Below are 14077 nucleotides of genomic sequence, written 5' to 3' on the forward strand. Positions count from 1 at the left end.
TCATGGAATGGAAACACACAGCAACAGAACGTACCAGCGTGACTTCAAACACTTTGTTACAGGAAATGTTCAAAATGTCCTCCGTTAGCGAGGATACGTGCATCCACCCTCCGTCGCATAGAATCCCTGATGCACTGATGCAGCCCTGGAGAATGGCGTATTGTATCACAGCCGTCCACAATACAAGCACGAAGATGATGATGATGATGTTTGGTTTGTGGGGCGCTCAACTGCGTGGTTATCAGCGCCCGTACAATTACCCAATCTTTGCTCAGTCCAATTTCGCCACTTTCCTGGATGATGATGAAATGATGAAGACAACACAAACACCCAGTCATCTCGAGGCAGGTGAAAATCCCTGACCCCGCCGGGAATCGAACCCGGGACCCCGTGCTCGGGACAAGCACGAAGAGTCTCTACATTTGGTACAGGGGTTGCGTAGACAAGAGCTTTCAAATGCTCCCGTAAATGAAAGTGAAGAGGGTTGAGGTCAGGAGAGCGTGGAGGCCATGGAATGTGCAGGAGCTCCATCGTGCATGAACCACATGTTGTGTCGTAAAGACACACGTTCTAGCAGCACTGGTAGAGTATCCCATATGAAATCATGGCGGTGAATCGAGGAAGTACAGTACATACTGACGAAACTAAAATGAGCTCTAACATGGAAATTAAGCGTTTCCGGACACATGTCCACATAACATGTTTTCTTTATTTGTGTGTGAGGAATGTTTCCTGAAAGTTTGGCCGTACCTTTTTGTAACACCCTGTATAGTGTAGTACCGATTTCAAATGTAGTACTATTTGACTGGATTTGGCAGTATACTGGATCTCACAATATTGCACATACACTGTTCGCAGCTATTTAAACCGACAATGTTAATTTTTCTACGAATTTTCCCACTACTTTAGTAGAGTCCACGCAAAATAACGTGGCCGACAGATGCGCAATCGGTAGATAACGCATATTACATAGTATGTTGCTGCATATCAAATTTAGGTAAGATACTGAATTCTTCTTTAGAACTGGGTGGAGGTCTCTACCTGTCACCAACCGCGACAAAATTGAGCTGATGTAGCACACTCATTTGCGATAGCGCAAACTAGCGATAAAGCCAAGGTGAAATATCCACAACATTCCTCATATTTCGTAAACGGTCTGAGATAGCGAACAGGTATTTTGTGAAATGGTAGCACGGAAAGAGAAAACGGTAGTGGTGGGGTTATGGGCAGGCGCAGGAGGAGGAATAGCGAGCGCTGGAGGGGATTCTCTTCGAAACTGAGGCCTACGCTCACTTTTTTTTTATAAATATTAAGTGCAGGCCTCCACGCCCTCGCTAGTTTGGTATCCGTTCAAAAATATCTGTCACTCCTGCTTTGGTTAGTATCTAAAATTCCGCTGAACATGCAACGAAAGCAGCGATTTATTTTCGCCTGGCTTGTTAATCATTTGTAACTTTCAGAGAAGCGTTTTGAGTAAAACCTAATCATTTTCTTGTTTCCAAGTTAAAATTTGCTTCTATTGCCAAACCTCAGCGCAGTTTACACAGTGTGTAACATATTTTGCAGACGCATTTGCGAGGGAATTCTGAAACAGTGGCTTATTAGTTTTATTAAGTGAGAAACTGAGGGAAAGTAAGGTCAGTAGCTCATGACAAGGCACATCTTTGGTAGAAAAATAAACGTTAATATCTTCACTTATGTTGTTCAAAGACCTATAGCATTTGTCGTTTCGCCAGCTATAAATGGCCCTTAACAATTATATTCTTTTATCGAAGGAGTCTGTAGTGAGTGGAATAACATGGTAGATAATGAAGTTTTTCGTAATAGCCATATGACGAAACACTCTCCTCTTTCCATGCTATCATTCGCCAAAATGTCAGTCCGATATCTCGAACTGTTTATGAAATATGAGGAATATCATGGATATTTCATTCTGGCTGCGGTACCGCTAACGAGTGTGTTACATTACATCAGTCCTCTCGAGATTGGTGACAGACAGAAACCTCCACCCAAGTCTAAAGAAAAATTCAGTATGTTAGCTAATTTCATACGCTGCAACATATTATATGATCTGTACCAAACACAAAATCATACTGACTCATATTTCTCATTGCAAACTTTCTAGAATTTCTGGGAGTGTCTTACATCCATGCAGATACACAATAATTATCATTATTAACGAAGTGATGGTAAAATCATAAGCTGACACATAAGGCTTTAAGTAAGGCAAAAATAAAATATTTTCACCAACTAGTTGCTGTAAAATGGTTTGGAAAAGACTGCAGGGCATACGCCTCAATTCTGTTATCACTAACCGACCGAAAGGGGGCAAACGATGGCTGACTTCCCTTCTAAACAAACGAATGAACTCGAACAGCGCTCTGGACGAAAACTGCTCACTGCACATCTGCCACCGTAATCTGCGCGGACTCGTAGCAACCGTGGGCTTTTAAGCCTAGCGTGGCAACGGCCGTAGTCAGAATGACTTACACGCGAAAGAATCGCGCGACGGGCTAGCCATACTCAGCGGAAACTTGCACCGTGCAGCAATTCAAAGTGGACAGGGCAGTGTCACGTCAGGACAGGACCCCTGTTGTCAGCTGCGTGACCGGGGGCTGGGTAGTAACGCAACAAAAGCGCCTCTGAGCCTTATAAATGTGTGTGAATTTTGAGGCAGATTCATTTGGAGTCCAGCAGCGCCACCATGATATCAGGTCCATGCCAGATGGCGTGACGCCTGGGGGCCACCGGCTGCGTCCATGGATTCGAACCAGGTCGGGTCACCCGCCACCAGCACTGATAAGGAACCCTTTTAGTGCCAGGTGGTAAGTTCAGTCTTCAGTAAGGCTCACTTGGAAATATTGTATTAACAATTGTGATAGGAAAAATATTAGCTGCTAATGGGTCATCATGTGCATTAGGAGGGTGACAGAAAATGAGTTTCCCGGAGGTGCAGTGATCCACCTTTTATGGGATGTACGTATTACAGTTCATAAAACGAACATCGGCGACATTCAAGAAATGTTCATAACAAACCATTAACTTGCATCATGAACAATTATTTCAAAATGGCGTGCCACAGAGATCACAAAGGTTCACACCATCAAGATCAGAAAGGAACTCCTTCGGAGATACAAACCGTACAGGACCTCAGCTAGGTACCCACTCTTAAGGAATGCATATAGAAGCACATTGGTGTACCGGAGTGATGAGAACTGATGGATTGTGATGGCATACAATCGACTGCGAAACTGTCTGTCGCGGAGCTGATCATGAAACGGGATATCCTTTAAGGCGTCGATGCAGATATTGCGATAATATGTTTCATAGGCACGCAAAAAACATGCAGAGGCTGAATTTGTCCGGCAGTTCCAGGTGGTATGAACTACAATTCATGCACTTTTCAGGAGAGAGAGCGTGCTCTAAAGGACTATAATTTTTATCCTCAGCCCAGGATCAAGCAAGATCAAGTTTTTATCATCAGCTATTGGCCAAAAGCAGTAGTCATGCCATAGCTGTAGTTCTCCGCTCATTTTCCCAATCCTGCTTGCTGTGACTAAATATTCCCTACTGCTCTTGCAAGAGAATGAATTGTAGGGGGCAGAGTACCTCCAACTTCTCGCAGTACAACAAATACTTTCCTTCCAAATTGCTATCCAGATTAACAGTCGGCATAATTGTATACGACTGCGTTAAGGCATTGATGTTAACTGATCTTGATAGAAATCTCTTGGTTCCTATAATTTACAGCGTTCGCTTAATATGCATTTCTGCTTCAAATTCCGATTTGTCGCAGACAAATTCCTTGCTGAACGATGGGATAATTTTATTTATCTCATGTACAGATTTTCGGGCCGTTCCCGCAGTCTGATGTGCATCGTCAAGTTCACGCTTTGTTTGAAATTTCGTTATCTTACGTCTTCCAATTCTGTAGCACTTTTTGAAGTTATGCAACCATCCAGTGCTTCCCTTTAATAACTGTAATCTATGTCGCGGAAGTGGTCACTATCAAGCACATTCTGTAAATTGTATCAAGCATCCTTGAAACGCGCGGGCACCTGTTTTTGTAAGCAGTGCGCCTTGTTTTCCCTTGAATATCCATAGTTTTTCTTATGCACTATACGGTCGTATTGCTGCGGACTTTTTGGAAATCTGTTCAGAATTATTTTTTACTATGCTGCATATCACTTTCACTTGTTAAGCAGGTATCGTCATCATTGTACTCATTATACAGGGTGGTCCATTGATAGTGACCGGGTCAAATATCTCACGAAATAAGCACCAAACGAAAAAACTACAAAGAACGAAACTCGTCTAGCTTGAAGGGGGAAACCAGATGGCGCTATGGTTGGCGTGCTAGATGGCGCTGCCATACGTCAAACGGATATCAATTGCGTTTTTTTAAAATAATAAACCCCATTTTTTAATTACATATTCGTGTAGTACGTAAAGAAATATGAATGTTTTAGTTGGACCACTTTTTTCGCTTTGAGATAGATGGCGCTGTAATAGTCACAAACGTATAAGTACGTAGTATCACGTAACATTCCGTAGTGCGGACGGTATTTGCTTCGTGATACACTACCCGTGTTAAAAAGGACCGTTTACCAACTGCGGAAAAAATCGATATCGTGTTGATGTATGGCTACTGTGATCAAAATGCCCAACGGGCGTGTGCTATGTATGCTGCTCGGTATCCTGGACGACATCATCCAAGTCTCCGCACCGTTCGCCTGATAGTTACGTTATTTAAGGAGACAGGAATTGTTTAGCCACATGTGAAACGTCAACCACGGTTTGCAACAAATGACGATGCCCCAGTAGGTGTTTTAGCTGCTGTCGCGGCTAATCCGCACATCAGTAGCAGACAAATTGCGCGAGAATCGGGAATCTCAAAAACGTCGGTGTTGAGAATGCTACATCAGCATCGATTGCACCCGTACCATATTTCTATGCACCAGGAATTGCATGGCGACAGCTTTGAACGTCGTGTACAGTTCTGCCACTGGACACAGAGAAATTATGGGACGATGACAGATCTTTTGCACGCGTTCTATTTAGCGACGAAGCGTCATTCACCAACAGCGATAACGCAAAACGCCATGGCATGCTCTATTGGGCAACGGAAAATCCACGATGGCTGCGACAAGTGGAACATCAGCGACCTTGGCGGGTTAATGTATGGTACGGCATTATGGGAGCAAGGATAATTGGCTCCCATTTCATCGATAGCAATCTAAATGGTTCAATGTATGCTGATTTCCAACGTTATGTTGTATCGATATTACTACAAGATGTTTCACTGCATGACAGAATGGCGATGTACTTCCAATATGATGAATGTCCGGCACATAGCTCGTGTGCGGTTGAAGCGGTATTGAATACCATATTTCATGACAAGTGGATTGGTCGTCGAAGCACCACACCATGGCCCACACATTCACCGTACCTGACGTCCCCGGATTTCTTTCTGTGGGGAAAGTTGAAGGATATTTGCTATCGTGATCCACCGACAACGACCGACAACATGCGTCAGCGCATTGTCAATGGATGTGCGAACGTTACGGAAGGCGAACTACTCGCTGTTGAGAGGAATGTCGTTACACGTATTGCCAAATGCGTTGAGGTTGACGGATGTCATTTGGAGCATTTATTGCATTAATGTGGTATTTACAGGTAATCGCACTGTAACAGCATGCGTTCTCAGAAATGGTAAGTTCACAAAGGTACCTGTATCTCATTGTAACAACCGAAATAAAATGTTCAAACGTAGCTACGTTCTGTATTTTAATTTAAAAAACCTACCTGTTACCAACTGTTCGTGTAAAATTGTGAGCCATATTTTTGTGGCTATTACAGCGCCATCTATCACAAAGCGAAAAAGTGGTCCAACTAATACATTCATATTTCTTTACGTACTACACGAATATGTAATAAAAATGGGGGTACCTATTTTAAAGAACGCAGTTGATATCCGTTTGACCTATGACAGCGCCATCTAGCGGGCCAACCATAGCGCCATATGGTTTCCCCCTTCAAGCTAGATAAGTTTCGTTCTTTGTAGTTTTTTCGTTTGACGCTTATTTCGTGAGATATTTGGCCCGGTCACGATCAATGGACCACCCTGTATACACTATCTGCACAGTCGAGTATATACAACACCACACATTCCACTGACTCATCTTGCAGAGACGCTAATATTTCATCTGCCACCTCTTTCTCAGTCGACGAAATTCCTTGGGTTCCCCTCTGACGGAATGTCAACTTCAGCAACTGTTGTAGACACAATGCAGTGTTTGCTTTGTTTGTCGTTACCATTTCTCTGCTTTGTATCAACACCACCAGCACTATAACACTGGTGTGGGTAACTTGTCGACTAAGCAGTTCACATACGCTCCGAAGCCTGATGATGTGCTCACCGTTCTTTACCTCCAGCCCCGCCCCATGTTTCCATTTGCGTTCAGTATTGTGACAGACAACATGTGGGGCGTCGAATGCCGTAAACATTAATGGCCTTCTGCGACCTCGCTCTCAAGGGGTTCCTTGTGAGTCTTCTGATGGGACTTGGTGCCACAGCGCCGCTGACATGATGTTCGTCGCCAGACTCCAGCCCTAGGCAGCGGGTCATGTCCCATGTAGAGTAACCTCCTATCCCATGTAGAGTAATCTCCCATCGCCTCCGCAGTGAACGCGTGCGGTGCCTGTGTCGCCGAGAGCAGCTGTTACACAGATGAACGGTTTTTATAGACATAGAAAAGGCATATGACTCAGTTAACAGGGAAAGACTCTGGGGAGAAATGAAGAAGATAGATATAGAAGATGGATACATTAATGTAATAAAGAGAATGTACAGAGGACACAATTGTAGAATTGGAACACCATTGGGGAACTCTGAATACTTTGAAATAAGTCAAGGATTTAAGCAAGCAAGTATTCTATTTCCTGCACTTTATATTGTTGGTATGGAGGGAATGAATAGGGCAGTTAAAGATATAATAAAAGGAAAAGACAGAAAGATGTTTTTTGCAGATGATATGGTAATATGGGGTGATAAAGAGGTAGATGTACAGTTACAAGTTGATGCGTGGAAGGAAATAATGAAGAGGTATGGATTAAAAATAAATAAAGATAAGAGTGAAGTAATGGTATTTGGAAGATAGGAAGGGATCAACGGAAATATTACCATGAATGGAGAACTCCTCAAAGTGGTAGAAAATTTCACTTATTTAGGGAGCGAAATATCTAGGGATGGAAGAATAACCAACGAAATTAAAAGGAGGTTACAGAAGGGAGGCAACTTCTACCAAACGATAAAACACGTGATTTGGAATAAGGAAGTTTCAGAAAAAGCAAAAATCCTTGTCTATAAGAATTATTACTTCCATATTGTCACCTATGGTGGAGAAACATGGACAATGACAGAAAGGGATTGGAGCAGACTGCAAGCAGGGGAAATGAAATTTGGCAGAGCAGTTTAGACAAAATCAACAATAGACACAGTAAGGAATGTATAGATTACAAACGACCTTATACTAGAAAGTATGAGAGAAGAAATTGAAAAAGAAGAAGAGATTAAGCTGGTATGGGCATGTTAAGAAGAACTAAAGATGGATGGAAAAAGACCTAGAGGTGGCCCAAGAACACAGTGGAAAATGGGAGTGAGAATATCTGTGGAAAGGAGAGGTGTGACCTGGCAGCAAGTGGAGGAAGAAAAGTGGTGGGAGGACCGAGCCAAATGGGAGAGGACTCGTCAGCACCCAGACCCGGCAGTAGTTGGAGCGGGATCCGGATACAGATAGATGAAAAAAAGGTACGGCATGCTGTACAGCTTGTCTTTAATATAGCCCCACGAAAAGGCGTCGCATATGTTTTGATTCGGAGAATATGGCGGCCAACCGAGGCCCATGCCAGAGTGGTCTCTGAGTACCCAAGAGCCACAATGTGCTCCCTAAAATGTTCCTCCCGGACATTAAACTCTCTCCTGCTTCGATGGGGTCGAGGTCCGTCTTCCATGAACCACATATTGTCGAAATCAGCGTCAGTTTGGGTCATGGGGATGAAATCATCTTCCAAAACCTTCACGGTAGTCATCGTGTCATCAAGAAATATCACATCGATTATTACACGACTGGACATTGCACACCACACAGTCACCTGTCAAGGGTGAAGAGACTTCTCGATGACGAAATGCGGATTCTCAGTCCCACAAACGCGCCAATTTTGTTTATTGACGAACCCATCCAAATGAAAGTGGGCTTCGGCGCTAAACCGAACCATACAATTCCCATCAGGCACCGCGGCAAATCGTGCAGTTTGAACGTCCTAACGCAAACCGTTCAGGGGTTATGACTATTTTATTTCACATAGTTCAATAATTGTCACCCTTTACCTTCCGTATTATTACAGGGTTATTACAAATGATTGAAGCGATTTCACAGCTCTACAATAACTTTATTATTTGAGATATTTTCACAATGCTTTGCACACACATACAAAAACTCAAAAAGTTTTTTTAGGCATTCACAAATGTTCGATATGTGCCCCTTTAGTGATTCGGCAGACATCAAGCCGATAATCAAGTTCCTCCCACACTCGGCGCAGCATGTCCCCATCAATGAGTTCGAAATCATTGTTGATGCGAGCTCGCAGTTAAGGCACGTTTCTTGGTAGACGAGATTTAAACACAGAATCTTTCACATAACCCCACAGAAAGAAATCGCATGGGGTTAAGTCGGGAGAGCGTGGAGGCCATGACATGAATTGCTGATCATGATCTCCACCACGACCGGTCCATCGGTTTTCCAATCTCCTGTTTAAGAAATGCCGAACATCATGATGGAAGTGCGGTGGAGCACCATCCTGTTGAAAGATGAAGTCGGCGCTGTCGGTCTCCAGTTGTGGCATGAGCCAATTCTCCAGCATGTCCAGATACACGTGGCCTGTAACGTTTTTTTCGCAGAAGAAAAAGGGGCCGTAAACTTTAAACCGAGAGATTGCACGAAACACGTTAACTTTTGGTGAATTGCGAATTTGCTGCACGAATGCGTGAGGATTCTCTACCGCCCAGATTCGCACATTCTGTCTGTTCACTTCACCATTAAGAAAAAATGTTGCTTCATCACTGAAAACAAGTTCCGCACTGAACGCATCCTCTTCCATGAGCTGTTGCAACCGCGCCGAAAATTGAAAGCGTTTGACTTTGTCATCGGGTGTCAGGGCTTGTAGCAATTGTAAACGGTAAGGCTTCTGCTTTAGCCTTTTCCGCAAGATTTTCCAAACCGTCGGCTGTGGTACGTTTAGCTCCCTGCTTGCTTTATTCGTCGACTTCCGCGGGCTACGCGTGAAACTTGCCCGCACGCGTTCAACCGTTTCTTCGCTCACTGCAGGCCGACCCGTTGATTTCCCCTTACAGAGGCATCCAGAAGCTTTAAACTGCGCATACCATCGCCGAATGGAGTTAGCAGTTGGTGGATCTTTGTTGAACTTCGTCCTGAAGTGTCGTTGCACTGTTATGAGTGACTGATGTGAGTGCATTTCAGGCACGACATACGCTTTCTCGGCTCCTGTCGCCATTTCGTCTCACTGCGCTCTCGAGCGCTCTGGCGGCAGAAACCTGAAGTGCGGCTTCAGCCGAACAAAACTTTAAGAATTTTTCTACGTATCTGTAGTGTGTCGTGACCATATGTCAATGAGTGGAGCTACAGTGAATTTATGAAATCGCTTCAATCGTTTGTAATTTTTGTGGCGGCGTTCGTAGCGACAAACACTTCGCTGTAGAAACGGCTTACGAAGTCACCGCCACACTTTTAATAGCGGGCCGACCGGTCCGCTGGAACAGTGAACAGAAAGATGAAAACCCAAACACTCTGATTAAATAAAAGTCGGTACTTATCTTTATTTACGAAGATGCAGAAACACAGTAGTGAACTCCGTGTCTACAGAAATCTGTCTAGTTCGAGTCGGAGCGGCTAGGTCAGCGTCGGCTGACGACAAACAACAACTCTGCTGCGATGAACACACAACTGACTAGCAAGTACACAAATCGGTGGCGAGTATACAACTGAGCGGCGAATACAGAACAGTCCTAGCGCTCGCGACTCCAGCGCTTAAGAAGCCAGAAGCCAGCGGTGGCGCGCGCAGACTTGCGGCGATTTCCTGTATCGCTGGCGCTGCTTATGCGGACGGCGTCCGGACTTTGATGCTGCCAACCTTTTGGCAGCGGGCTCGGTTGGCATTACTGGCTAGGATATAACAGTAATAGCCCTGTATGTAGGAGTTATTTATGTGTGTGGTCATGTCACATGAAGAAAAGTGACTCGGCAGTGACACATCGTGTGGAAGTGAGTTTCGCCCTTAAGGTCAGCAGATAGCTGTATTATCGTAAAACACTGAAGCCGCGAATTGAGTTGGGGTAGCTGGGAACGAGGGATGTAGCACGTGTGAGCAGCAGCAGTTAGACTACCAGAGCACGTGGGTATGGCTCACGTAGCACGTCCGAGCGGCGGCAACAGGCGGTGGGCGGCGGGCGGTTACGCCTACCTGAGCACGGCGATCTGGTCCTGGACCTCGACGCCGCCGAGCCGGCGGAAGAGCGCGCGACTGCCCTGCCCCCTGGAGCCGCGCACGTCCAGCTTCACGTAGACCACGTCGTTGCGGCTGGACATGTACGTGCCCCAGTCGATGGCGAACCGCTCGCTCACCGCCAGGCTGCCCGGCCGCCCGTTACTGCAACACGCGTCCACATCCTAAACTTCCCACAGACAACAGTTTGAAAGTTACACAAGTGCTCTAATAATGGCAAACAAAATCTTTTAATTGTCATACAAAAATACACTCCTGGAAATGGAAAAAAGAACACATTGACACCGGTGTGTCAGACCCACCATACTTGCTCCGGACACTGCGAGAGGGCTGTACAAGCAATGATCACACGCACGGCACAGCGGACACACCAGGAACCGCGGTGTTGGCCGTCGAATGGCGCTAGCTGCGCAGCATTTGTGCACCGCCGCCGTCAGTGTCAGCCAGTTTGCCGTGGCATACGGAGCTCCATCGCAGTCTTTAACACTGGTAGCATGCCGCGACAGCGTGGACGTGAACCGTATGTGCAGTTGACGGACTTTGAGCGAGGGCGTATAGTGGGCATGCGGGAGGCCGGGTGGACGTACCGCCGAATTGCTCAACACGTGGGGCGTGAGGTCTCCACAGTACATCGATGTTGTCGCCAGTGGTCGGCGGAAGGTGCACGTGCCCGTCGACCTGGGACCGGACCGCAGCGACGCACGGATGCACGCCAAGACCGTAGGATCCTACGCAGTGCCGTAGGGGACCGCACCGCCACTTCCCAGCAAATTAGGGACACTGTTGCTCCTGGGGTATCGGCGAGGACCATTCGAAACCGTGTCCATGAAGCTGGGCTACGGTCTCGCACACCGTTAGGCCGTCTTCCGCTCACGCCCCAACATCGTGCAGCCCGCCTCCAGTGGTGTCGCGACAGGCGTGAATGGAGGGACGAATGGAGACGTGTCGTCTTCAGCGATGAGAGTCGCTTCTGCCTTGGTGCCAATGATGGTCGTATGCGTGTTTGGCGCCGTGCAGGTGAGCGCCACAATCAGGACTGCATACGACCGAGGCACACAGGGCCAACACCCGGCATCATGGTGTGGGGAGCGATCTCCTGCACTGGCCGTACACCACTGGTGATCGTCGAGGGGACACTGAATAGTGCACGGTACATCCAAACCGTCATCGAACCCATCGTTCTACCATTCCTAGACCGGCAAGGGAACTTGCTGTTCCAACAGGACAATGCACGTCCGCATGTATCCCGTGCCACCCAACGTGCTCTAGAAGGTGTAAGTCAACTACCCTGGCCAGCAAGATCTCCGGATCTGTCCCCCATTGAGCATGTTTGGGACTGGATGAAGCGTCGTCTCACGCGGTCAGCACGTCCAGCACGAACGCTGGTCCAACTGAGGCGCCAGGTGGAAATGGCATGGCAAGCCGTTCCACAGGACTACATCCAGCATCTCTACGATCGTCTCCATGGGAGAATAGCAGCCTGCATTGCTGCGAAAGGTGGATATACACTGTACTAGTGCCGACATTGTGCATGCTCTGTTGCCTGTGTCTATGTGCCTGTGGTTCTGTCAGTGTGATCATGTGATGTATCTGACCCCAGGAATGTGTCAGTAAAGTTTTCCCTTCCTGGGACAATGAATTCACGGTGTTCTTATTTCAATTTCCAGGAGTGTATGAAACTCTGATAATGAAACTTGGTGATGGGCTTAAGCCGTCGGCACACGGACCGTGCATCCGAACGTTGAGCGTTGAGCGTGCCGAGTTTCTGACGTCATAGCGTGGAATAGCACGTTTCAGGAGTCTTTCCGAACGTGCAGAGCAACATCTGGCTTGTCAGATATTCTGAGCGTGCGTCTGAGCGTTGACCAATGAGATGGCACAACGCCACCTACGTCACACGCACGCCGTCTCCCATCAGTACAGAGTTGTGAGGCGCCATATTGGCATTCATTTGAAGCCTATATATGCCTTTCTGAGCACCAGCAAATTGGCAATCACTGGAAAACCCTTTGTTAACTGCGTGATTCGTTGCAATAAAATAATGAGAAACATCATATTCGTGGCAAAAGAATTATTGCAACTTGCGCATTATGAGAGTAGGCTATTTGAAGGCAGCCACACACTGAAGATCCACATAAAACGCATTTTGTTATAATTAAATTTCAGTTAGTACCATATCTATAACAGGTTTTCAGCAATGTGTAACATACTATGAGTAGGAGGAAAAGTTGCGTGATTGGTTTAGCGTAACGAGTAGCATCATGTGCCCAAATTTAATTGTTTGATGGGGCGATGGTTAGCGTCTTGACACATTCAATTTTTTTTTTTACATTCGCGTTTTTATTAAGTTTTGATACTTTCTTATTGGTTTAATATAAGTATATACTATAAAATTTGATGTTATGTAAATATAAGTTCACCTTTTTTTTGAGGGGTGTGTTCGATTGGCTTAATCTACAGGACAGCTTGCGCTACTTGTATAAAGATATTTTGCTCCTTTTTCATTTACGCTTCGTAATTCACATGTTGCAAAGATTCTGCTACTGGGTAGGAACAGTGATCAAGTAAGACTGACCTTAGGGTTTTACTAAAATGTGGGAATGATGAAATAATGTTTATCTTATGCGGAGAAGTATTCCAAATTTGTACCGCAGTGTTTGTAATGGAACTTTTACAAGCCTGTGTCCTTACTGACTGGACATGGTACTTTCCTTTTCGTGGACCATGGAGGAAATGTGCGTTTTAATAGAGTTAACGTGGGAATTTTACGCGCGCCCGTAAAGTAAACAGTGTGATTTAAGAACTAGAAACATCCCTCAGCTGCCGCTGGAGTGCGTTGCGATCGCGTATACCACGTTGGGGCCCACGTACCGTATGCACAAGTCGCATCGTTCCTGATCGTTCAGCAGCACGTTGAACTTGGCACGCTCAACGTTAACGTTCGACAGCACGGTCCGTGTGCCGACGGCTTTAGTCTCCTCTACGTGGCAACGGCCTTGCCGCAGTGCCAACACCGGTTCTCGTGAGATCGACGAAGCTAAGCGCTGTCGGTCAAGAATATCATCTTACGACTGGGAGAGCGGTGTGCTGACCCCACGCCCCTCCTATCCGCATCCTCTATCGAGGATGACACGGCGGTCGGATGGTCCCAGTAGGCCACTCGTGGCCTGAAGACGGAGTGCTTTTAGTCTCCTCTACACAGTCGTATTTTAATGCGACACATTTTTTCCCCCGACGATAGCTGTCTTAGCAGAGACCTTCTTTATAGAAGTCTGCATTTTCTCTGTTTAGGAAACAATTTATCTCGAAAATCACCTCGTCAGCATTCCGTAAATACCTCGCACGCAATAGTTTCTTCATCTGAGGAAAGAAGAAAATGCCACGGAATACTGTATCAGGACAGCGTGGAGGGAGAGACTAAATCTGACACCCCATAGAAGGAGGAATTGTTACTGCATCCTGCGCAGAATGAGCTGGTGCGGTATCGTCTAGAAAA

At 46.0% G+C, this 14077-nt stretch overlaps 1 protein-coding gene across 4 annotated transcripts in view; it reads right to left on the reverse strand.

Moving 5' to 3' along the window:
• The window catches only part of LOC126191140 (inactive dipeptidyl peptidase 10), a 1759372-nt gene that overhangs the window by 60104 nt on the left and 1685191 nt on the right, over positions 1-14077 (reverse strand). For all 4 annotated transcript variants that reach the window (XM_049931893.1, XM_049931895.1, XM_049931894.1 and 1 more), the window contains exon 15: positions 10540-10725. In XM_049931893.1, coding sequence (XP_049787850.1) covers positions 10540-10725 — 186 coding nt within the window. The remainder of the gene's footprint in view (positions 1-10539; positions 10726-14077) is intronic.

This window comes from Schistocerca cancellata, chromosome 6, assembly GCF_023864275.1.
Source record: "Schistocerca cancellata isolate TAMUIC-IGC-003103 chromosome 6, iqSchCanc2.1, whole genome shotgun sequence".
Taxonomy (NCBI): Eukaryota; Metazoa; Arthropoda; class Insecta; order Orthoptera; family Acrididae; genus Schistocerca; species Schistocerca cancellata.